At 42.9% G+C, this 27,235-nt stretch overlaps 1 protein-coding gene across 4 annotated transcripts in view; it reads left to right on the forward strand.

Annotated features, from left to right (window-relative positions):
• Window positions 1-27,235, forward strand: part of SLC12A7 (solute carrier family 12 member 7) — a 377,772-nt gene that overhangs the window by 259,189 nt on the left and 91,348 nt on the right. For all 4 annotated transcript variants that reach the window (XM_044293095.1, XM_044293096.1, XM_044293098.1 and 1 more), the window contains exons 14-16: window positions 10,271-10,369; window positions 15,636-15,755; window positions 20,538-20,642. In XM_044293095.1, coding sequence (XP_044149030.1) covers window positions 10,271-10,369; window positions 15,636-15,755; window positions 20,538-20,642 — 324 coding nt within the window. The remainder of the gene's footprint in view (window positions 1-10,270; window positions 10,370-15,635; window positions 15,756-20,537; window positions 20,643-27,235) is intronic.

Here is a 27,235-nt window from a genome sequence, read left to right on the forward strand (position 1 = left end):
AGCAAGCAATCATTAGGCTGAAAAAAAAAAAAATCAAACCCATCAGAGAGATAGCAAAAACATTAGGCGTGGCCAAAACAACTGTTTGGAACATTCTTAAAAAGAAGGAACGCATCGGTGAGCTTAGTAACATCAAAAGACCCGGGAGACCACGGAAAACAACTGTGGTGGATGAGCGAAGAATTATTTCCCTGGTGAAGAAAACACCCTTCACAACAGTTGGCCAGATCAAGAACACTCTCCAGGAGGTAGGTGTGTGTGTGTGTCATAGTCAACAATCAAGAGAAGACTTCACCAGAGTGATTACAGAGGGTTCATCACAAGATGTAAACCATTGGTGACCCTCAAAAACAGGAAGGCCAGATTAGAGTTTGCCAAACGACATCTAAAAAAGCCTTCACAGTTTTGGAACAACATCCTATGGACAGATGAGACCAAGATCAACTTGTACCTGTTGTGATGGGAAGAGAAGAGTATGGAGAAGGAAAGAAACTGCTCATGAACCTAAGCATACCACCTCATCACTGAAGCATGGTGGTGGTAGTGTCATGGTGTGGGCATGTATGGCTGCCAATGGAACTGGTTCTCTTGTATTTATTGATGATGTGACTGCTGACAAAAGCAGCAGGATAAATTCTGAAGTGTTTCGGGAAATATTATCTGCTCATATTCAGCCAAATGCTTCAGAACTCATTGGACAGCTCTTCACAGTGCAGATGGACAATGACCCAAAGCATACTGCAAAAGCAACCAAAGAGTTTCTTAAGGGAAAGAAGTGGAATGTTATGCAATGGCCAAGTCAGTCACCTGACCTGAATCCGATTGAGCATGCATTTCACTTGCTGAAGACAAAACTGAAGGCAAAATGCCCCAAAAACAAGCAGGAACTGAAGACAGTTGCAGTAGAGGCCTGGCAGTGCATCACCAGGGATGAAACCCAGCGTCTGGTGATGTCTATGCGTTCTAGACTTCAGGCTGTAATTGACTGCAAAGGATTTTCAACCAAGTATTAAAAAGTGAAAGTTTGATTTATGATGATTATTATGTCCCATTACTTTTGGTCCCTTAACAAGTGGGAGGCACATATGCAAACTCTGGTAATTCCTACACCGTTCACCTGATTTGGAAGTAAATGCTATCTCTCTGATGGGTTTGATATTTTTTTTTCAGCCTAATGATGGGTTGCTTCACTGATAGTGACAGCTCTTTGGATCTCATCTTGAGAGTTGAGAGCAACAGATTCCAAATGCAAATAGTACACTTGAAATGAACTCTGGACCTTTTATCTGCTCATTGTAATTGGGATATACAAACTGTTGTAATTCCTACACCGTTCACCTGATTTGGATGTAAATACCCTCAAATTAAAGCTGACAGTCTGCAGTTAAAGCACATCTTGTTCGTTTCATTTCAAATCCATTGTGGTGGTGTATAGAGCCAAACATAATATAATGGTGTTGATGTCCCAATATTTATGGACCTGGCTATATGTTCTTGGCAGTCAGCGATTTAAACTCCTGACAATTTTGTAATCGCACATATGCATACATTACTATCAAATTCTTAAAAACAGTCTCCATTGGGTAGAATGTTAAAATAACAATGCTTTTCTGCACAAGCATTGATTTCTCGTTTGTGTATTAAATCACAGCTTCCCTTTTACACTACTTTATTGCTATTTAGTTTGTTTTGTTCTTCATGTGGGCATGGTGGCATTGATCAGTATTGTGTATATATATATATATATATATATATATATATATATATATATATATATACATTTAGTACAATTTCTATGGCATTGATTTAAAAAATACATTTCTTTCTCAATGCAAACCAGTCAAACTGGTAGATAGAAGATTGCTAGAGAAACTTATTTAGAGAAGGGAGCATAATTGTGCATTTTAGTAAATTATACACAATCTAGTCACATTATTATGACCACCAGCTAATATCCAAAGTAACCACCATGTGCAGCAATTACCGTATTTTTCGCCCCATAAGACACACCTAGGTTTTTGGGGAGGAAAAAAATAGTTTTAACCAAAAGGTATGCTTTTGGTGGGTTTGGAACTAATGGTGGTCTGTGGATGGCACTATTACTGGGGATCTGTGGATGGCACTGTTATGGGGGGGATCTGTGAAGGACACTCTTATGGGGGGATCTGTGGATGATGCACTGTTATGGGGGGATCTGTGGATGATGCACTGTTATGGGGGGATCTGTGGATGACGCACTGTTATAGGGGGATCTGTGCATGACGCACTGTTATGGGGGGATCTGTGACGGACGCTGTTATGGGGGGGATCTGTGGCTGACACGGTTTGGGGGGGATCTGTGGCTGACACTGTTATGGGGGGGATCTGTGGCTGACACGGTTATGGGGGGGGGGAATCTGTGGCTGGCACTGTTACAGGGGGATCTGTGGCTGGCACTGTTACAGGGGGGATCTGTGGCTGGCACTGTTACAGGGGGGATCTGTGGCTGGCACTGTTACAGGGGGGATCTGTGGCTGGCACTGTTACAGGGGGGATCTGTGGCTGGCACTGTTACAGGGGGGATCTGTGGCTGGCACTGTTACAGGGGGGATCTGTGGCTGGCACTGTTACAGGGGGGATCTGTGGCTGGCACTGTTACAGGGGGGATCTGTGGCTGGCACTGTTACAGGGGGGATCTGTGGCTGGCACTGTTACAGGGGGGATCTGTGGATGGCACTGTTACGGGGGGATCTGTGGCTGGCACTGTTACAGGGGGGATCTGTGGCTGGCACTGTTACAGGGGGGATCTGTGGCTGGCACTGTTACAGGGGGGATCTGTGGCTGGCACTGTTACAGGGGGGATCTGTGGCTGGCACTGTTACAGGGGGGATCTGTGGCTGGCACTGTTACAGGGGGGATCTGTGGCTGGCACTGTTACAGGGGGGATCTGTGGCTGGCACTGTTACAGGGGGGATCTGTGGCTGGCACTGTTACAGGGGGGATCTGTGGCTGGCACTGTTACAGGGGGGATCTGTGGCTGGCACTGTTACAGGGGGGATCTGTGGCTGGCACTGTTACAGGGGGGATCTGTGGCTGGCACTGTTACAGGGGGGATCTGTGGCTGGCACTGTTACAGGGGGGATCTGTGGCTGGCACTGTTACAGGGGGGATCTGTGGCTGGCACTGTTACAGGGGGGATCTGTGGCTGGCACTGTTACAGGGGGGATCTGTGGCTGGCACTGTTACAGGGGGGATCTGTGGCTGGCACTGTTACAGGGGGGATCTGTGGCTGGCACTGTTACAGGGGGGATCTGTGGCTGGCACTGTTACAGGGGGGGATCTGTGGCTGGCACTGTTACAGGGGGGATCTGTGGCTGGCACTGTTACAGGGGGGATCTGTGGCTGGCACTGTTACAGGGGGGATCTGTGGATGGCACTGTTACGGGGGGATCTGTGGATGGCACTGTTACAGGGGGGATCTGTGGATGGCACTGTTTTATATATGTGCCATCCACAGACCCCCCCCACCGCTTAACTGTGCCATCCACAGATGTTCCCCATAAAACTGTCATCCACAGACCCCCCCCCCCCCCCGCCACTCCAGTGCTGCAGTATACAAATATAAAATGTCTCATTCAATTTAAATTGATTAAACATGCCCACTCACTCCTAATATTACCGTACATCCTAACAACTTTTATACAATGCAGGCAGGTAGGCCGGACGGACGGCGCGTCACTCACTGACGTCACTTGCCTGCGCCGCCTTCTTCATTCATAAAGTAGGCAGCACAGGCACGTGACATTAGGGAGTTACGCTGCCGCCCAGCCTGCCTGCGTGCATTCTACAGAAGCTGTTAGGATGTACGGTAATATTAGGGGTGGGGGGGCATGTTTAATCACTTTCAATTGAAAAATACATTTTATATTTGTATAGTGCAGCACTGGAGCGGCGGGGCTATAGTACAGTGACTGCACCGCCCCAATTGCCGGCCACCAGCGCCTCCTCCCAGTCCATCCTCGCTCACGCATACATCGCAGCCTGCAATGTAAAACTGTCAGCATTCGCCCCATAAGACGCAGGGGCATTTCCCCCCCATTTTGGGGGGGGTGGGAAGTGTGTCTTATGGGGCGAAAAATACGGTAGATGAGCTGGGAGTGACTCTGTAAGGTCCTGGTAGGTTGTCACAGATATCTGGAGCTATGCTGACGGGATTTCATCCCACAAATGCTGGAGGGTGTGTGGGGTGGATCCATAGAGCAAACACAATGATCGGCTTAGTTCCACCGTTGTGCAACTGGGTTCAAGACTGTGAAATTATGAGGCCAGTGTAGTACTTGGTCATGCTTTTCCAACCAATGTTGGACATTTGTAGCCAAGTGATATTATGCATAGTCTTGCTGGAATCCCATCTGACCCAGGGAAGATAATTGCCTTGTATCGGTGTACATGATCTGCAAGGGCTGAAGACTCCTCAGTCCGTCACTGCGTTTGTCTGTTCGATGGAGCAGAAAACGTGACCCGTTGGAGAAGGCAACCTTTTGCCAATCAGCAGAGGTCCACAAAAATGAAAGACTTTTCTGTTCGTTAGCAGAGATGCAATGACCATCCATCTGCTTGGAGACACAAATCTGGTAGCACCCCGATTCATTATGGAGGTGAGCTGCTCCACTGTAGCTTGTTGGTCTGCCATTTGTGCTTCTTCGTACTTTGCCTCTCAGATCAATGGCATGTTGTGCTTCTCAGTTTAAACATCACTTAAACCGTACAGTTTCAGAATTACTCTTGCAACTATAGCCCTTTTTTTTTTTTTTTTTTACACCCATGACAGCAACGAGGGATATATGTGCAGACAGCCTATCACACACCTTATTTACCTACCAAGCCAGCTCACCACACATAATTTCCTTCATGAGCTACACACGTCAGATGTCGAAAGTAGGAAATGGTCATAATAATTTGACTCAACCGTGTTTTTTTAATGGGAAGATTGTTATAACAGGACAACTTTGGTTAGTAGTTCAACTGAATATATTAATATCTTTCACTTAGTGATCAGTTACTTCATTTTGGAAAAAAGTATTTTTAATCCATATTTAAATGAGCAGTAAAGTGCACTGAGGGTGGGCCCAAGCCACTGTGTGCTCGCTTGTTCCAACTGCTTCCTCTGCCAGCCCCTTCTTCTCCTTCTTGAATAACAGAACCAGATTCCTGCATAGTCCTCTTCCTTGACCATGCCAATCAAGGAAATGGAGGGTCTGGCAAAGCAAGCAGGAGTCCACAAAATGGCTTGGGACCACCCTCAGTCCACTTACTTGCTTATTTGTCTATGGGATAAAAGTTTATCTTTTTTTCCAGAATGAAACAACAGATCACTAAATGGAAGGTATTATTAAATTCACAAAACTTGCATGTCTCTTTTGCATTGAATTTCCTTATTGACGCCGAAAAGGTAAAAAGTAGTTTTGGAAATGAGGCCGATATAGTGCAGATAGTTTAATGCAGAATTGGTGCAGTATTAATCCACCATTACAAGCTACACCATTATCTGCACATGTGAATCTAAAAGGGTTTTCTAGGATTATGTAGTCCTTGGTGTGTGTGGTACCTGTTAAAAACTCAGACTGCAACCCGCTGCTCTGTCTTGGCGCCCTGGCTCCATACAGATCTTGCTGTCCACAGTCTGTTTACATCACAGCCTGCCCTGTCAATCTAGTGTAGCAGGACGTGGAAAGAGGTGGGAGAACTGAGCCTCTAGGAGCAGGGGCAACACCCCCCGCCCCCTCCCCCGCTCCTAGAGGCTAATTATATTATAAAAGTTCGTTATTTCTCAATAACGGCGGCACGCAGTGAGATGGCGCTAATATAGTTATGTTCAGCTGACATTAGCACATCGCTAATGTCAGCCAGTTTAGTACCCATTTTTCAGGTGACAGAAACCCTTTAACCTGTTAAGGACTACAACCAAACCCTTTTTTTTTTTCTTTAAACCAAACCCCTTCCTGACCTATGACGTACTATTTTGTCACGGGGAACCACTGCGTTCCCGCAATTTGACGTATAGTCATAGTGATTGCGTGGGCACCGGAGCAGTGTGCGAGCGATCATTGCAGGGGTCCGGCAGTCCGTGGTAGCCGGGCCCCTGCTGTATCCGCCGGTATCACTGTAAAAGCCGATGCTGGCGGATTAACCCCTTCTATGCCGTGGTCCGCACTGACCTCGACATAGAAGGGGTTTGTGTTGGGTGAGTGATCGCATCGAGTCCCCGTACTGCTGTGGTGGGGACTCGATGCGTCACAAGGCAGCCCGATGCCGTGCAGAGGCTGCCCAATGCCTTGCACGGCATCGGGAACTGCCTTCTACGGGTGCCGAGGAGATCCAGCCTCAGGCTGGGTCTCCTAGGCAACCTGTTAGTGTACTACTCACTGTAGTACACGAACAGGCAATGCATTACAATACAGATGTATTTTAATGCATTGCAGAGGGGATCAGACCCTCAAAAGTGAACATCATAAATAAAGTAAAAAAAAAAGTGTTTTTAATAAAATTAATAAAGTAAAAAATAAAAAAAATGCCCCTCTCCCCTTATTTTATAATAAAAACAGAAAAACGAAACCCACACATATTTGGTATCTGCGCGTCCGTAATGACCTGCTCTATAAATATATCACATGATCCACCCTGTCCGATAAACGCCATAAAAAAATAATAATATTGAAACGGTGTAAAAAAGCAATTTTTGTCATTTTACATCACAAAAAGTGCAACACCAAACGATCAAAAAGGCGTATGTCCCACAAAATTGTATCAATAAAACCATCACCTCATCCCTCAAAAATCGAGCCCCTACCTAAGACAATCGCCCCAAAAAAAAAAAAAAAACTATAGCTCTCGGAACATGGAGACACTAAAACATCATTTTTTTTATTTCAAAACCGCTATTATTGTGCTAAAGTGAAAAAAAAAAGAAAGTGTACATATTGGGTATCACCACATGCGTAACATTCAGCTCTATAAAAATATCACATGACCTAACCCCTCAGGTCAACACCTTAAAAAAATTTAATTAAAATACATTTTTGTCACATTAAATCATAAAAATTGCAACAGCAAATGATCAAAAAGGCGTATGCCCCCCCCCCCAAATAGTACCAATATTATGTAAAACATAGAAACTTAGAATGTGTTGGCAGATAAGAACCATTTGGCCCATCTAGTCTTCCCAATATACTAAATACTATGAATAGCCCCTTGCCCTATCTTATATGAAGGATGGCCTTTATGCCTATCCCATGCATGCTTAAACTCCTTCACTGTATTTGCAGCTACCACTTCTGCAGGAAGGCTATTCCATGCATCCACTACTCTCTCAGTAAAGTAATACTTCCTGATATTACTTTTAAACCTTTGCCCCTCTAATTTAAAACTATGTCCTCTTGTAAAAGTTTGTCTTCTTTTAAATATTCTCTCCTCTTTTACCTTGTTGATTCCCTTTATGTATTTAAAAGTTTCTATCATATCCCCTCTGCCTCGTCTTTCTTCCAAGCTATACATGTTATGGTCCTTTAAAACTTAAATAAAAAAGATAAAGTAGACATATTAGGTATTGCCATGTCCGTAATGATCTGCTCTATAAAAAAGTCACATGAACTAATCCCTCAGGTAAACGTAAGAATAAAAAATAAAAACGGTGCCAAAACATCAATTTTTTTGGTTACCTTGCCTCGCAAAAAAACATAATATAGAGCAATTAAAATGTGCCCCAAATGGTACCAATAAAACTAGCACCTTATCCCGTAGTTTCCAAAATGTGGTCACTTTTTTGAGTTTCTACTGTAGGGGTGCATCAGGGGGGCTTCAAATGGGACATGGCATCTAAAAACCAGTTCAGCTAAATCTGCCTTCCAAAAACCATATGGCTTTCCTTTCCTACTGCGCTCTGCTGTGTGCCCGTACAGCAGTTTACGATCACATGTTGGGGTGTTTCTGTAAACTGCAGAATCAGGGTAGTAAATATTATGTTTTATTTGGCTGTTAACCCTTGCTTTGCTACTGGAAAAAATTGATTAAAATGCAAACTGTGCCAAAAAAGTGAAATTTCATCTTCATTTTCCATTAATTCCTGTGGAACACCTAAAGGTTTAACAAAGTTTGTAAAAATCAGTTTTGTATACCTTAAGGGGTGTCATTTCTAAAATGGGGTTTCTAAATGGTTTCTATTATGTAAGCCTCACAAAGTGACTTTAGACCTGAACTGGTCCTTAAAAAGTGGGTTTTGGAAATTTTCCGAAAAATTTCAAGATTTGCTTCCAAACTTCTAAGCCTTCTAACGTCCCCAGAAAATAAAATGGCATTTTCAAAATGATCCAAACATGAAGTAGATATATGGGGAATGTAAATTTGGTATTTTTTTATGATTAAAAATTATTATTTTTATTTTTTTACTCATTTTTACCACGGTCCCGAAGTACGATATGTGATGAGAAAACAATCTCAGAATGGCCTGTATAAGTAAAAGCGTTTTAAAGTTATTACCACATAAAGTGATACATGTCAGATTTGCAAAAAATGGCCCGGGCAAAAAGGTGAAAACAGGCCTGGGATTGAAGGGGTTAAAAAGCTGATTTATGTAATTTTTTTCCATCACAATCAAAGAGCCAGAACTCTTTATTTTTTTCCATCAATGTAGCTATAGGAGGGCTTGTATTTTTGAGGGCTAAGATGTATTTTTTAATGTCCCCATTTTGGGATATTATAGCCTATTGGTTAACTTTTATTAACCCTTTTTGAGATAGAAAGAAAAAATAGCAACTCATTTTTATTTCATTTTTAAATTATACTCAATTACTTTGCAGCGTACTGTAAATAAACGTTACTATTTTCCTATGGGTTAATGCAAACTAACATCATGTGTTTTGTGTTGCCATATTCTGAGAGCATAACTTTGTTCATTTTTTTTCATTCCTGCTTCAATATGATTTTATTGAAAGTCTGCAAGATGCCAGATAAGCAAAACTAACAATGGACAGTATTTCAGGAAGGCACAAAAGGAAACTAGTTATGCGTCACATATCTGACTGGTTTACAACAGTAAATATAACATTGCAGCTGCTCTTGAAAACAAAGAACAAAATGGTTGAGAATAATCAAAAAGTGAAGAAAAAGGAAAGAGTGCTAGAGCTAGGGAATGGGAAGCGTGAAGGGTTGAGGAGATGTAGGATATAAAATCACTTGGTAAGTACTGTACTCCAATGGACTTCAAGTGTAGGGTCCCATCACTGACCCAATTTGCAACAGCAGAGGACGAGTGGAATTGAGTCCATCATGGGAAATGCGCACCTACAGAATTGGGCGGAGTTGAATCAGTCCCTGATTTATACATAATTATTAAATCTCTTTATAAACTGAATAACCCTAATGTTGATAATCTTTCAGGGTACTGTAGTCCACCGATTCACGTTATTACTTTAGTTGCCCTCATCTCTAGCTCCGCTATGTCTGCCTTGTTTACAGGAGCCCAGAACTGTACACAGTACTCCATGTGTGGTCTGACTAGTGATTTGTAAAGTGGTAGGACTATGTTTTCATCACGGGCATCTATGCCCCTTTTGATGCAACCCATTATCCTATTGGCCTTGACAGCAGCTGCCTGACACTGGTTTCTACAGCTTAGTGTGCTGTCCACTAAATTTCTATGTCTGTGTTACCCAGTGTTTTACCATTTAGTATCATCTTCTGATGCTCTGAACTCCTCCATTCTCATCAGTTGATTCAGAACCTCCACCTATTGGGCTTGAGAAGGAGGGTAGGTGATCTCCATAATATAGGGATAATCTGTCTGAAAGTATTACAAAGAGCATCATCTCTAGGGTTAATGTAAAAGTAGACTGGCATAGACAGTTGAAAATATAGATGGTAGGATGGATATGTTCCATTTATCCATAGTATAATTACAGTTTAATTCCTTCTCCCAATATTGTATAAATCTGGGATTGGGGTTGGACAGATTTACAGTTTCTATTTAATGGGATTCTCTACCTTTTTTCTTACTGATGATCTATCCTTTGGATAGGTCACCATAAACTGATTGGCGGTGGTGTGCCGATTCCTTCTCAAACAGCTGATCGGTGAGGGTCCTGGGACCCCCGCCAATCAAATGCTGATGACCCATTCAAAGGATAGATACTCAGTAAGAAAAAGGTAGATAATGCCTTTTAAGATATTGAATTCCATTCACCAGTGTTTGTGACTTTTGCCATCTATATAAATGTTTTATTTGTTTTATTCCTAGGTTTTTCCTGATGTGTTATATGTTTGTTAACTTGGCTTGTGCATTGCAAACTTTATTGAGAACTCCAAATTGGAGACCACGGTTCAAATACTATCATTGGTAAGTGTCTGATGCATCTATTTTTTTGTATAACTTTTAACATTACTATTGGGTATCGATACCCAATCGATACTTTTAGCCCAGTATCAATACGATACCGGTGTTTATCGTTTATCGATACTAGGCTGTGCGCCATGTTCCCTCAGCAGCAGTCTCTCCCTCCCCCCTGTGCTGCTGCCGCTGCCTCCGATGAGAGGAGGGGCTATGGCCACTGCGCCACCAATGATAACTAACGTTTAATACATTACAAATGCAGGCGGCTGCAGAAACACATTGCTGGCACCCTGCCTCTGTCAGGGCGCTGCGATCCACGGCAATAACCCCTCTGGTGCCGCACCTGAGGTGTTAACTGCCGCTGATCGCAGGGCCCTGTCAGAGGCAGGGAGCCAGCAATGTGTTTCTGCCGCCAGCTGTATTTGTATATTAAACGTTAATTATCATTGGTGGCGCCCTGCCCCCCTCCTCATCCCCAGTATTAAAAACATTGGTGGCGCAGTGGGCCCTCCCCTCTATAGTATTAAAGATATTGGTGGCAGTGGCCACAGAGTCCCCTGGCCTCCTCTCATTGGTGGAGCAGTGGCAGCTTCTGATTGGAGCCCCAGCTGTGTAATTGCGGGGCTCTGATCGGTTACCATGGCAGCCAGGACGCTACTTAAAGGGAACCTGTCATGTGGATATTTGATTATAATCTAACTAATTATATAAAATCATTAACTACTAAAAAGTACCTCAGATGTATTCACTTACTGGTGTGACAGATGGTTACCTCATAATATACACACAAAGATGCCGCATGCTAATGAGCTGATTCGAGTCCGGCGTGAGGTCATTGAGTCCAGCGTATATTTAATTCAGAGATATGGCCACTCCCCTGCCCACCTGCTGCTGATTCATATGGAAAATAACTGTCATTCAGAAGAAGCAGGTAGGCGGGGAGAGTCAGGAGCTCATGAATATTCATGACTCATCATTATCAGCCGTAGCTTTTCAATACAAGATGTTGGCAGATTGACTGGGTCAATTAAAGAAAGTGACCCAGCATTTTGCTAAAATAATCAGTCACTTATTTATGTTGCCCTTAGTTAGGACACCATAAAACTGGTGACAGGTTCTATTTAAGCCCTGGCTGCCATGGTAATCCCACAAAGTCCAGGGCAGCAGGAACAGTGTGAGATCCTATTCACCCTAATAGAGCTCTATAAGGCTACTTTCACACTGACGTTTTGGGTTTCCGTTTGTGAGATCCGTTCAGGGCTCTCACAAGCGGGCCAAAACTTATCAGTTTTGCCCTAATGCATTCTGAATGAAAAAGGATCCGCTCAGAATGCATCAGTTTGCCTCTGTTCCATCTCCATTCCGCTTTGGAGGCGGACACCAAAACGTTGTTTGCAGCATTTTGGTGTCCGTCTGACGAAACGTAGCCAAACTGATCCGTTCTGACACACAATGTAAGTTAATGACACAATAGAAAACGTATCCGTCTTCCATTGACTTTCAATGGTGTTCAAGACTGATCCGTCTGTTAAAGATAATACAAACGGATCTGTTCTGAACGTATGCAGACGATTGTATTATCTGAACGGATCCGCACCAAACACGAGTGTGAAAGTAGCTTTAGGGTGAATAGACAAGGGATTAAAAGATCCCAGGTTCTAGCCCCTAAGGGGGGGGAAATAGTTATAAAAAAACAAATAAAAAAACACCAAAATATTAAGTATAAATCACCCCCTTTCCCAATTTTACATATAAAATATATTAACAATAAATACATAAAATATTACATATCCCCACGTCTGAAAAGTCCAAACTATTAAAATATTTTTTAAAAATCTCCTATGCGGTGAACGCCATAAAAGGGAAAAAAGGGATCGAGTATCACAATACTTTTTTATTGTATCGAAACAACCCTACATTACCATTTACCATACTGTTAAGTATTAATTCTTCTTACTGATTCAAATTTTTTTCCTCTTGAACCACATTTTTATTTTATTTTTTGTTTTCTTCCCTCTTGAGTGGTACAGTTTATAGGTCACATTAAAGGTGGAAAAAGGTCTGAAATTATTTCTTTGTCTCATTTTTTACATCACAAAAACCTGACCTTTTAACGGGGTTTGTAGACTTTTTATATCCACTGTAAAACTAAAATAAACAAAAAAAAAGAAATAGATATATTAGTTGTTGTCGCATCTGTATCGCCCTGCTCTACAAAAATATCACATGATCTACCCTCCCAGGGGAACATAAAGAATAAAAACTGTGCCAAAATAGCAATTTTTTGTCACCTTGCCCCCAAACAGTGTAATATTGAATGATCAAAAAATGTTATGTCCCTAAAAATGGTACCAATAAAAATGTCAGCTCTTCCTGCAAAAAATAAGCCTCTGCACAATATGATCGGCAGAAAATTTAAAGAAATTTAGTTTTCAAAAAACGAAGACACAAAAATTCTTTATTATGTAAAACTGAAACAAAAAATATAAAAATACACATATTTGGTCTTGTTGCATCCGTATCAACCTGCTCTATAAAAACAGCCCATGGTCTATGCTGTTAGGAGAACTCCATAAAAAAAATAAAAAAAAGTGCAGTAACAGCCATTTTGTTGCCTTGCCTCACAAAAAACGTAATATCAAGTGATCAAAAATCATATCTACCCTAAAATAGTACCAAAAAAAGTCAACTTATCCTCTAGTTTTCAAAATGGGTGCATCAGTGGGTCTTCAAATGCAACATACTGTAGGAACTTAAAATTATCCCAGTGAAATCTGCAATCCAAGATCCATATGTTGCTCCTTCATTCTGCACCCTGCCATATGCCAGTTTACGACTACATATGGGCTGTTTCTGTAAACTGCAGAATCAGGGTAATAAATACTACGTTTTGTTTGGCTTTTGACCCTTGCTGTGTTACGGGAAAAAATGAATAAAAATGGAAAATCACTAAAGTGAAATTTTGAAATTTCCCCTCCATTTTCCTTTAATTCTTATGTAACACTTAAAGGGTTAACAATTCAAAGCCTTCTCACATCCTAAAAAATAAAATGACATTTACAAAATGAGGTTAATAGGACTAGTAGACATATGGGGAATGTGAAGTAATAACTATTTTATAAGGTATCACTAGCCGCCTTAAATGAAGAGAAATTCAAATTTTTAAAATTAGTGAAGGTAAAACATACTGACTCAAATTTGCCACTACCGGAATACCAATACCGGAAAAAACTGATTAGTTTTATCCTAATTCATTCTGAATGGAGAGCAATCTGTTCAGTATGCATCAGGATGTGTTCAGTTCAGTCACTCTTACAGTATTTGGCCGGAGAAAATACCGCAGCATGCCCTCAGACAGATCTGTATACCAAAATTTTTAAGTTATGAGGTGTAAGCAAATATGAAGGGGCACACTCAGAAGGGAAACACAATATGTGATGATAGTAATAATAATACTTTTAATATTCTAAAAACATACCCCTAAAAATTATATAAAACATGCATGTAGGCACACATATAACGCATATATAGTGGATGGCGCTATACACACAATGTTACACTATAGTGAAGATTCGAACCGCTATATGGTGTGCACCAATCACTGAGAATGCTGATGAAACATATGTCAAAGTATGTCAACGTAACGGCAATGTCCCAATCAGATGAAACATATGGCAGCGTGCCGGCAATATCCCAATTAGAGTCCTATTTCCGTTGGGCGTAGATTCTGCTGGTATATCTTTAGCACTATGGCCGAAACCAGGCTGAGCAGTAGTTATATTGCAACACAGTTCCGGTATCCGGCAACGTAAATCAAGCACATTCAGTAACGGATATCAGTTAATCTCAATAGTACTGACTTCACAATGAGACTGATAGTATGATTACTTACAGTCTCTTCATGCGACTTGCGATGCTCATATGCGAGCCTGGTCTTACCCTTCTTCACTGCCTCACTGCAGCGCTGTTCCCAGGTGGCCGTACACTAGCAGCGTCCCATGTGGTGTACTCGGCCGTGCGTGGCGTCCCACGTGACCTGGTTGTCTAGGGGACCGGATAGACGCTCTGCTGACGTCACCATTAAGCGACTGCTCCTCCAATTCTGATTCAAGCAGGTCTTTTTGCTTTTCTCCTTTGGTTTCAGGCTTCCTTTTTCCTTTCAATGATTCCACGCTCACTCTGTAATGCCAGAGGCGTTTCAGGGTCTTACGCCTCTTCCTCAGTGGCCAACTGAGTGAGCGGATCCTCACTCCTTATAAATGGAATGTCACTACCCACAATCCCACATTTTTTTGTGAATACTAATATGTGGAGTGGATTGGGCTTCCATTCATTTCAATTCTCATGCATACCTTATTTCCATAGAGTTAAAATAATAAATAACCCCTTATGCATTAATGCAAATAACATAAGAATACATTAAAAATAGGTTAAACATAAGTTATGGAGAAGACTGCAAGGTCCAGCGATCATCTGAAGGACAACCGCATCAGAAACGCTTCAAAAACGCATAAATACGAATTGTGTTTTATGTGCGATTATGGCCTATTGGTGTGCAATCCATCATATTTAGACGAAGACTACCCCCCCCTTGATGTATTATTCATCCAGGGGTGCTGTGAAATTCATCAGGAACAAACAGTAGAGGTGGTATGATGTTGTAGCCTAGAGGAGCCGTCCTTTTCCATATGGTGAGGTGGTGAGCCGCTGTATTCTTTTGTTTTCTTTTATTTTTAAGTTATGGCTGTCAGAAAATGGCGATGCAAAGAAAATGTTTTTTTTATTTTTATTATAAAACAAAATAAAAACTGTAAGATTGGTATCACTGTAATTGTATTGAGCTGCAGAATAAAGACGTCATGTCATTTTTCATGATATCAAAACCCCCAAATAATTGGCTCAACAGTTTTTTGTTTTTCAATTTTGCCCCACAAAGATTTTTTTTCTCGTTTTCCAATACAAGACATGGTAAATGAAATGCTGCCATTAAAAATACATCTTGCCTTGCAAAAAAAATATAAGCCCTCATAAGGCTATGTGAACAGAAAAATGGGCCCATCTTTAAGGGGTTAATCATTGATTCTGTTTTTGTATGGGGCAATAATTGGAATGTGGGATTTTAACTAATTTCAAAAATTGTGTCCCACTGCTGTCTCTGCTGCAAGAGTGAGGAAATATGATTTTTAACCGTGCAGCGCATTTTCTGTAACGTCAACACCAACCCTCTTTCGCTTTTACATCTGACCTAATTGGTTTTCTGTTTACTTTTCAGGACACTCTCATTTGTGGGGATGAGCTTATGCCTTGCTTTGATGTTCATTTGTTCGTGGTATTATGCATTAGTTGCTATGCTAATAGCAGGATGTATTTATAAGTATATTGAATACAGAGGGTGAGTCAACAGAGCAAGCTTTGCCTTTCTTTCGTACTGTCTAAAATGTATACTTTTCAGTAAGCCCTTTTCTTGAGATTGTTTCTAGATTTGTTTTCTGAATACAGTGAAATTTGCTCAAAGCAGAATAGAGTCCCATAGAGTCCAAATAAATTTGTCTTGGCTGTTGGCCATGCCCCCTTCCCAGGGCAATACAATAATTTTTTACTATCACCAAGGCATACAATAAGTTGTGTTTTTTTTTGACAATTTAGTACGAATTCTGCTTTAGGGGACACTTTTAGATATCGATGTGAAGACAGTAAATTGAAGATCCACAAAGGAGTCTTAGAGAAGAACATATGTGGAATTAGGTTTTTGAAAGACATAACCATGAGTTGAGTGGGCAGAAACCAAACTCCATTAAAATGAAAATTGCTTCTTGGTTAACAGAACATGTTAAAAGTAATCTGTTTATGATGGTCAGTACTCTGGGCACAGATATAACACAGATTCTAGGACATGTTTCTGGCATTTTATCATCTGTCATCCTGATGTGCAATGGAAGGCTTTAGCAGGTGCAGGCAGGAGCCTGTGCCCACTCTGCTAAAGCCTGGCATAGCACATCAGATGTGCAGTAGCAGCATCCACTGCAGCCCCACAGTGGAATGTGACATTTCAGCGCTGTATGAGTGTACAGATTCCAAAGCGCTATTGGCACCTGAACTTCAGGTGCCTATTTTACAAGGAAATGGTAAAACAAATACAGGAGTCTTGGCAGTGAGAGCCGGGTGTCAGCTGTAAAATAGTCTGCAAGTGATGGCACAAGCCCACCGCCTAAGCTATGACGTACTATTAAGGCACAAATGTTAACTACCAAAACTCTATAGTCTGGTTTGTATTTGTTTATAACTTAGGACATCATGCACTTTTCTAATATATATGCATTCTGCTCACATACCTTACTTGTATCAGTGCAGTAGGCCCCTGTGCTTAGCCCACAGATTAGTCCATATGCTTCCCACGGACTAAATGCATGGACGTAATATGGCTTCAGTCATTTTACCCACAAAAAAAATGTCATTTGACCCTTGATACTTATTTATCACTGTGTAAGGTAAATGGCGACTAATGGGCTGAGACACTCGTGTACTACTTTACCAAGAACTTGACAATACACTTCTAAACAGTTGCAGAACACAGTGACCACTAATAAATATATTGTCCCTGTACTGGAATCACTTCTCTTATATGCTAACTTTTCTTACATAATGGATACCGAATTGCATTTTTTTGCAAAAGGCTTTTGGATATACATCAGGGGTGTTGTAGTCCTTACCTCAGCTAGCTTCACTGTCTCTGTACACTAAGTCCCTGTAGTTATTCTGGTCTGTTATGCTACAGGGCCACTGTATGTCTCATCATGTCTTACTTACTGTGCTGGGCCTATAGTCCTGTCTTCTGTCCAGGCCACACAACTAAACACTTTCAATGTTGTTTTTATCATCTTTGACCCCACAGTGGCATCTAGTGGCCTTGTGTAACATTGCAGGATTATTTAATACATGGAGTTACATCAGTGCAGATTAACAGACACCAGATAGAGGAGAGACCTATGTAGGGCACTGTAAAACTCTTAAAGGAGGAATATCAGCCACTTACACAGGTATCTAACGGTCATTATTGAGGAGTAGGAACTACAGCCTCATCTCATCATGTCTGTCTGTGCAGCTATTACATTCTTCTCCCTGTCTACTCTATGGGGGGGATTTATCCCCTGCTCGCAGGAGGATGCACCTAATTTATGATGACCTGCAATCCTCATCCTAAATTTGGCGCATCCTCTTGCAGTCCGTGCACCTAAACAGAAATCTTTGACAGCTCAGAGCTGCCATAGATATCTAGCTACATTTTTGCCAGTAAACTGGTGTAAATACAAATAAATTTGTCTTGGCTGTTGGCCATGCCCCCTTCCCAACCTTTCCACACCCCTGATAGGGCAGAGTGTAAAAAGTCACAAACACACAGCTGACGACTTTTTAAAGCCACTTTTCTGGCTCAAGGTTGATGATAAATATCCCCCTATGTGCTTAGCACCCAGTGGCCAGCTGCTAAATATTGACAAGTAAAAAATGTTGGGTATTTCATTTTTCACAGCTCCTTTGGAAAATGAAAGGTGGAAGCTGATTGGTTACTAAGGGCATTTAAGCCAGATCTACTTTACACCAGCTTGATAAATGACTCCATTTGTCTTATTCAGCCCATGGATACATTACACAGGACCGGTCCATGGGCTATACCATTCTACTGTGCATACAGGAACTACTGGACTGGTATAAGAACAAAGTGTGAGCAAAATTTTAAATGTGTATATTAGAAAACTGTATGATTTCCTATTCAGTAAGCCAAGAAATATTAACCAGACATCCTCTTTAACTCTTTCCCGCATGTTCACGTACATGTACGTGGGGGAATGTGGTGCCTTACCTACGTGATAGCCAGATCCCTGCTGCATCCGCCGACATCACTGTATGCGGTGATGCCGGCAGATTAACCCTTTCGCATGCTGCGGTCAGCACTGAGCGCGGCACGTGCGTGGTTTACAGAGGGAGGGGCCTCCCTCTGACTCCATCGGCACCCTGCCTATGGTTGCAATCGCAGCCCCAGTGCCTTCCACAGGCGTCAGTCTGCCAGCTACGGAAGCCCAGGAGATCCAGCCTGAGGGCTTTGTCTCCTAGGCAATTGTCAGCATCTTACTGTGTAAGTAGACATATTGGGTATCGCCGCGTTTGTAACATCCTGCTCTATAAAAATACCACATGACCTGAACACTTGAAATTTTTCAGATTTTTTTTTTTAAGATTTGCTTTTAAACTTCTAAGCCTTCTAACATCCCAAAAAAAAGAAAATGTCATTTACAAAATGATTCAAACATGGAGTAGATATATGGGAAATGTAAAGTATTTTAGGAGGTATCACTATTTGTTTTAAAAGCAGAGAAATTGAAATGTTTAAAATTAAAGGGGTTGTCCGAGTTATGAAAAAAAATAATATAGCACTGAAAATCTGATATATATAACTGAGCTAAGGGCTCTTTCACACTTGCGTTCTTTTGTTCCGGCATAGGGTTCCTTCGTCGGGGCTCTATGCCGGAAGAATCCTGATCAGGATTATCCCCATGCATTCTGAGTTCAGGACCGGAACGTTTTTTGGCCGGAGAAAATACCGCAGCTCCAGCCAAAAATCCTGAACACTTGCCGCAAGGCCGGGTCCGGAATTAATGCCTATTGAAAGGCATTAATCCGGATCCGGCCTTAAGCTAAATGTCGTTTCGGCGCATTACCGGATCCGACGTTTAGCTTTTTCAGAGTGGTTACCATGGCTGCCAGGACGCTAAAGTCCTGGCAGCCATGGTAAAGTGTAGTGGGGAGCAGTATGCTTACCGTCCGTGCGGCTCCCGGGGCGCTCTGACGTCATTCTGGAGCGCCCCGGGAGCCGCACGGACAGTAAGTATACTGCTCCCCCGCTCCCCACTACTACTATGGCAACCAGGACTTTAATAGCGTCCTGGCTGCCATAGTAACACTGAACGCATTTTGAAGACGGATCCGTCTTCAAATGCTTTCAGTTCACTTGCGTTTTTCCGGATACGGCGTGTAATTCCGGCAAATGGAGTACACGACGGATCCGGACAACGCAAGTGTGAAAGAGGCCTAAGCAAGTTTTATGCAAAAAAAAATAATATATATATATATATATATATATATATATATATATATATATATATATCCTCATTTCCCTGGTTCTTTTCTGGCCCTTTGTTTACATGCAATAAAAACAATCTCTGCCCCTTCCCCTGCACTGCTAAGGGAGTGAATACAAGAGCTGCCCTGAGTGACATGTCTGCCTGCTGGGAGACTCTGCAGCATGTTGTATGTGTAGGACTACAAGTCCCACTTGTATAATGACACTGGTAATACACACAGGATCTTTCCCCTACCTTTTTGTGCAATGCTCTCTCTAGTATGTCAACTGCAGTGCCCAGCATTGTCTCCTCACTGCCTGCAGAGCTGTGCAGCTGAAGGGGTTAAGAATCCTAGCAGAGAGTAGACGGCAGTAAAAGGGGGGGGGGGGGGGGCGTGGCCAGCACAGTGACATCTCGTTTACAGGCTTGTAAACTACCTTTATCAGAACAGGGAGAGACTATTGGACCTCCATGAGGTACGGTATATACCTTCTACATTAGGTCCTGTGTAAGCTTGGATAGAATGGGTAAAATGTGTTAAGTTTATGATGTAGTAAGGGTGTATTTCATATGGGTGTGTTTGTCTATTTTTTGCCAGTTGCCATGTAACTTATATAAAATAAATGGGAAATGTGTGCGTTTTATTTTTTTAACAATGCATTTGACAGATTTTTTTTTTTCAATATAAAGTGTAAGGCTTCTTTCACACAGCCGTATGTGGTTTAAGAAAAATGGTCTGTGTGACCACGTCTAGTCTGACCTGGACTCACTGCATGATTGTGATGTTTGATGGTGTGAGTTCCAACCCGACCATGTGTCTACTATCCTGTACTCAAATTATGCTGTGAGTACAGTACAGTAGTCTCATGGTTTGGCTCACAGGATCATAGATCACTATAACTCAGATGAGCTGTGTCACAGAAATGTGTCTGTTACTCATAACGATTTCCCCGGATCCCAAATGGTCAAGCAACCTAAAAGGTCTATTTATTACATATACTGTATTCTGCTGTAGTAATAATACAAGCCATAATCTGTATGTGAAATTTTAAATCTAGGGCAGAAAAAGAATGGGGTGATGGAATCCGAGGATTGTCCTTAAATGCTGCTCGATATGCTTTGCTAAGAGTTGAACATGGTGCAACACATACTAAAAACTGGAGGTAATGCACTTGTTTCATTTTATCATGCTTGATCCTATAAGTACTGTATTACAAGATATGTTCATCTTTACAACCTATTATTATTGTTTTAAAGAGGTTGTGCAGACAGTATATATTGATGCCCTATCCTCAGGATAGGTCATGAACATCTGATCGGCTGGGGTCCAACACCCCGCACCCCAGCCGAACAGCTGTCTGTAGAGGATGCTGCTCCATGCGAGCACTACTTCCTCTTCATTATACTGCCCTGTGTCTCAGCGACAAACCCCATTCACCTGAATGAAGTGTGTACTTGTAATTACACTGCGCCTCCGCTGCAAGAGAGACAACTAGCAGTGTAATGAAGAGGAAGCGGCACTCGCATGGAGCTCAGCATCCTTTTCAGACAGCTGTTGGGGGGGGGGGGGGGGGGGGGGTGCCGGGTGTCGGAGCCCCATCAATCAGATATTTATGACCTGCCCTGAGGATAGGCCATCAATATATACTTTCTGTGCAACTTCTTTAACCCATTGGTGACCACCCATACACCTTTTTTCAGCGGTCACGTTTTTTACGGTGGCCCAGTCTAAGCGCTGCATGAGAGCCACGGCCCTGCTCTAACAGCCCGGACTGGCAGGAGTGCCTGGCTGTTTAACACTTTACATGCCGCAGGCAATGGTGCCCACAGCATGTAAAGTGCTGACAGAGGGAGGGGACTCCCTTGGTCTCCCATCGGCACCCCACAAATGCGATCACGGGATGCCGATGTGTGTGAAGGCTGGCTGGGGTCTCGTGTAGGCCCCCAGACCAGCCTTGAATAATTTCCAGCAGGCTGCACCTCTCCTGCTGGTCAATGTCAGAATAGCACTGACATTAAAATGCAATGCTCTATAGGGATAATGCATTGCATTTTAAAATCAATCAAAAAGCTTTTATAGTCCCCTTGTGAAACTATTAAGTGGTGGAAAAAAAAAAAGATTACATTCCATCGAAAAAACGCTTTTCAATAAAAAAAAAAGCTCCCCATATGTTTGATATTTCCACGTCAGTAATGACTCGGACTACATAAATGACGTAAATTATGCCCTATGGTAAACGCTGTAAATAAAAATAAAATAAAAGATAGAATTGCTAATTTATTCTTAGTTGCCAAACGTAACAACAAGCGATCAAAAAGCTCCATTTACTCCAAAATGATACCAATGAAAAATACAAGTCGTCCCGCAAAAATCAAGCCAGCCCTCACACAACTCCATAAAAATAAAAAGTTATGGGTCTTGGGAAGCAGCAATGCAAAAACATAAAAAAAATAAAAAAAAATAAAAAAAAGGGGGGGTTTTATTGCAAAAAAGTAGTAAAATGTAAAAAAAAATATATGTATTTGGTATCGCTGTAATCGTACTGACCCAGAGAATAAAGATGATATGTTATTTATACCAGAAAATAAACGCCGGAAAATTTATAACGTAAAAACGCTGTGGCAATATTGCTGTTTTTCCCATCTCTCTCCCAGAAAGAGTTATTAAAAGTTAATGCGAAAGTTATGTGTACCCTAAAATGGTGCCATTAAGGCCTCTTTCACACGGGCGTCAGTTTTTTTGCCCGGAAAAATCGCGCATGTTTGGTACCCAAACCCGAACTTCTTCACAGAAGTTCGGGCTTGGGATTGATGTTCTGAAGATTGTATTATTTTCCCTTATAACATGGTTATAAGGGAAAATAATAGCATTCTGAATACAGAATGCATAGTAAAACAGCGCTAGAGGGGTTAAAAATAATTTTTTTTTAACTCACCTTAGTCCACTTAATCGCGAAGCCGGCATCTCCTTGTGTCTCCTCTGCACTAAACAGGACCTGAGGTGAGCTGCTGCATTAAATACCGGTTAAGGACCTTTGATGACGTCACTCCGGTCATCACATGGTACGTCACATGATCTTTTACCATGGTGATTCACCATGGTAAAAGACCATGTGATGACCGGAATGATGTCATCAAAGGTCCTTAACCGGTTTTTAATGCAGCAGCTCACCCCAGGTCCTGTTCAGCGCAGAGGAGACACAAGGAGATGCCGGCTTCGCGATCAAGTGGACTAAGGTGAGTTAAATTTTTTTTAATTTTTTTTAACCCCTCTAGCGCTGTTTTACTATGCATTATGTATTCAGAATGCTATTATTTTCCCTTATAACCATGTTATAAGGGAAAATAATAATGATCGGGTCTCCATCCCGATCTTCTCCTAGCAACCGTGTGTGAAAATCGCACCGCATCCGTACTTGCTTGCGGATGCTATGCGATTTTCACGCTTCCCATTCACTTCTATGGGGCCTGCGTCACGTGAAAATCGGACAATATAGAGCATGCTGCGATTTTCACTCAACGCACAAGTGATGCGTGAAAATCACCGCTCATGTGCACAGCCCCATAGAAATGAATGGGTCAGGATTCAGTGCGGGTGCAATACGTTCACCGCACGCATCGCACCCGCATGGAAAACTCGCCCGTGTGAAAGGGGCCTAACAGCTACAACTTGTCCCGCAAAAAACAAGCCCCCATAAAGCTATTTAGACAGAAATATAAAAAAGTTATAGCTCTTGGAACACGACGAAGAAAAGGAAGATAAACGCTTGGTCAGTAGGGCCCAAAACAGGCTGGTCATTAAGGGGTTATTGCATCTATCAAAATTTGGCCTAATAGGCAGTTGGTTATGGAAACCTTTGTAACATCCCAGCTGCCATAGTAAAACATTTTTCTCCCACGATCGCTACTGCCCTCTGTGATCTCCCATTGCTGCCTGATGCCCAAGTCTGTTAGTAACAGCCTCAGCATCAGGATCGCAGCATGAATAGCAAGTGTGGAGACACTGCAGGGCATGGTAGCACATTTAGGTAAGCTGCTCACAGTAGCACAAGCAACACGCAGACTGGCGTTTTCCTGTTGAAAAACAGTTACTGGGACAGTTTGGAGAAATGGCTGTACTACTGGTTTCATGACCAAATCAATGTAACACCTTGTTAGTGTACCTGAAATGAAGACTAGAGGGGTCTGGCTACTGTACATTATGTTAACCCACACCATACTTCTGAGAGTAGGACCAGTTTGATGTTCCTTTATGAAGGCCTCTTCATGGCATTACCCACGGGCTCTCCAGACCAATCTCTGGCTATCATTGCATCCTAGACAAAAGTGGAACTCATGACTGAAGAGGATAGACCTCCATTCCAGCATCCTTTGCAGTCTTTCTGTGCACTGAGGTCAATGGAACACCTAAAGCTGGACATCTGGCTCACAGCCCAGTGTCATATAAACGCCTTCTGATGGTTTGTGTAGACACTGTCTGCCACCCTAAGCTTGAGATGTAGTGTCCAGTTTAGTACAGAATGTATCACGACGTGCCGTACATTTAATCAGATTATCCATCCGTGCAGAGGTTAATTTTTGTGCACCTATTGCTGTCATTTCAATTCATCCTAGTGAACTGCTTAGCAATCTGGCAGAGTGATAAACCAAGGTCTCTCCCAAGGTCTCTATCCCTCTCAGTTTGCTTTAAAGGGAATGTCCGGTTTCAGAGCTGAACCCGGACATACCCATATTTTCACCCAGAAAATCCTGATGCTAGCATCGGGGCATCTCATGCTCCGATGCGCTTCCTTGCCCTTTGCGCAGGGCACGGGCTCTTTTGTTTACAACAACACACTGCTGGGTGGAATCCTCCGCCCCGGCAAGGTGGTCGGTGACGTCACCGGCTCTAATCGGCGTGCTTTAGCGCTGCCCTAGCTGTTCTACTGGCTAGGGCAGCGCTAAAGCCCGGCCATCAGTGCCGGTGATGTCACAGGACTTCCTGGCAGCCCCATGGAGAGCCCGGTTCGTCATCGGAACTCCTGAAAATGCCTTTGCCCTGCGCGATTTAGCACAGGGCAAAGGAGAGCATCGGCCCAAAATATGTATCAAACTGAAATAGAAATGCTCGCTTGTTAAAGGGCCTGTGTCCACTTTTCTAGTTATCCCCTATCCACAGGATCAGGGATAACTAAGTGATCCGTGGAGGTCTGAACGATGGAGCCCCCACTGATCCCCCTTCTTGACTGAGTGGCAGGTCAAACATATGCCCTGCCTCTCCATCCTGTCACGACCGCTATCCCAACAGCAGTCGTGTCGCACCAGACGGAGGGGAAGGGGGACCCTTATCTACGGATGGGAAATAGAACGGTCACCCCTGACTAACCCTAAGCTGGCACCTGTCTGCCCTGATACCCTAGACGGGGTGTGAACCCGTGCGGCGAGCAGGATGCCTAAACCCTCAGTCACCCTAACAAGGCTAGACTGGGGAAAGGCAGATGGGAGCACTAGTCACCATCACTCACGTCTAGGAGAACAACAGGGGAAGACAGCAACAAACAAACAAACAATCAAACATAGATCGACTTATCCAGTCACGAGCAGAGAAGGTGATCCCAATAACGACAGTCCACACCAGACCAGAGCTCCACAGCAATACCATCAAACGATCTCCTTCAAAGGTCAGAATAGCACTGGAAATAAGGACTATATCTGGCAATGACTGCAAGTGAAACTGAAACTAATATAGTAGCTGGGAGTGGCAGACAGGACTCACCTGAGAAGGATGCCTACAAACTCCCAGTCAGGACAAAAAGGTTCACAAGGCAAAACCCTGATGACATACCCTGAACCACAGAGCAAACTCACAAGCTATCGCGAGTAGCAAGTCGCTGCGACCTTCTCCTCCCAGACCTGTCTGGATCAGTCACAGTCGTGACAGTACCCCCCTTTCTACGAGGGGCCACCGGACCCTCAAGACCCGGCCTCTCCGGATGGGACCTATGAAAAGCACAAATAAGTCTGTCCGCCTTTATCTCTGATGCTGGCACCCACATTCTCTCTTCAGGACCATAACCTCTCCAGTGCACCAGGTACTGAAGAGAGCGGCGAACATATCGTGAATCAACAATCTTTTCTACCTGAAACTCAAGACTGCCATCAACAACCACCGGTGGAGGCGGTAGTGGCAATGGTTCAGGAGGTTCTACATATCTCTTAAGTAGAGATCTGTGGAAGACATTATGGATACTTAGAGTCTGAGGTAGCTCCAGACGAAAAGCCACCGGGTTAATGACCTTAATTACCCTATAAGGACCAATAAATCTCGGACCTAATTTCCACGAGGGAACCTTCAGCTTGATATTTCTGGTAGACAACCACACCAAGTCATTCACCCCAAGGTCCGGACCTTCAGAGCGCTTCTTATCAGCCGCACGTTTGTATCTACCACCAATTCTCTTCAAACTTTCTTGCACACTCTGCCACACTGATGAAAGTGAAGATGCAAATCGTTCCTCCTCGGGAATCCCAGATGGCCCCCCCTCACTAAACGTACAAAACTGAGGATGGAAACCATACGCACCAAAAAAATGGTGACTTATCTGTGGATTCTTGACGACGATTATTAATGGCAAACTCGGCTAACGGTAAATAAGATGACCATTCCTCCTGATTTTCGGAAACAAAGCATCTCAAATATGTCTCTAGGTTTTGATTGGTACGTTCAGTCTGACCGTTGGACTGTGGATGGAAAGATGAAGAAAACGACAGATGAACCCCTAAACGAGAACAAAAAGCTTTCCAAAATTTAGAAACAAATAGGGTACCACGATCCGAAACAATATCGGAAGGGACCCCGTGAAGCTTCACGATGTGGTCAATAAAAACCTGAGCCAGTGTATTAGCATTAGGCAATGCGGTAAGAGCAATAAAGTGCACCATTTTACTGAATCTGTCAACAACTACAAGAATAACAGTCTTCCCAGCTGATACTGGTAGATCCGTAATGAAATCCATTGATAGGTGCGTCCAAGGCCTGTTGGGGATGGCCAGAGGTAAAAGACGCCCTGCTGGACGAGTATGATCTACCTTAGAACTAGCACAGGTAGCACATGCAGACACAAAATTAAACACCTCCTGGCGCCACTTAGGCCACCAGAACCGACGAGACACTAATTCAGAGGTTGCCTTACTACCCGGGTGTCCTGCCAGTGTGGAGTTATGGTGTTCTTTTAGTATCTCCAGGCGTAAATTTTCTGGCACAAACAGTTTACCCGAGGGGCAGGAGGCCGGGGCGTCCCCCTGAGCTTCCAACACCCTCCCCTCTAAACCTGAGTTTAATGCAGAGACCACCACCCCCTTTTGCAAAATAGGCTCTGGTACCTCAACATCACCCCCTCCAGGAAAACTTTGAGACAATGCATCCGCCTTAGTATTTTTTGCCCCCGGGCGATAGGTTATTACAAAATTAAACCTAGTAAAAAATAACGACCACCGAGCCTGTCTAGGGTTGAGACGTTTAGCAGACTCTAGATATAATAAGTTTTTGTGATCAGTAATCACTGTGACGGGATGAACCGCCCCCTCCAAAAAAGGCCAACTTAATAGCCAAAAGTTCCCTGTTGCCAATATCATAGTTCCTTTCTGCAGTAGACAATTTCTTCGAAAAGAAAGCACACGGACGCCATTCACCAGGGGACGGGCCCTGAGAAAGTACCGCTCCCACCCCCACCTCTGATGCATCAACCTCTACAATAAAAGGAAGCGAGACATCTGG

Source organism: Bufo gargarizans, chromosome 5, assembly GCF_014858855.1.
Source record: "Bufo gargarizans isolate SCDJY-AF-19 chromosome 5, ASM1485885v1, whole genome shotgun sequence".
In the NCBI taxonomy this organism is placed as follows: Eukaryota; Metazoa; Chordata; class Amphibia; order Anura; family Bufonidae; genus Bufo; species Bufo gargarizans.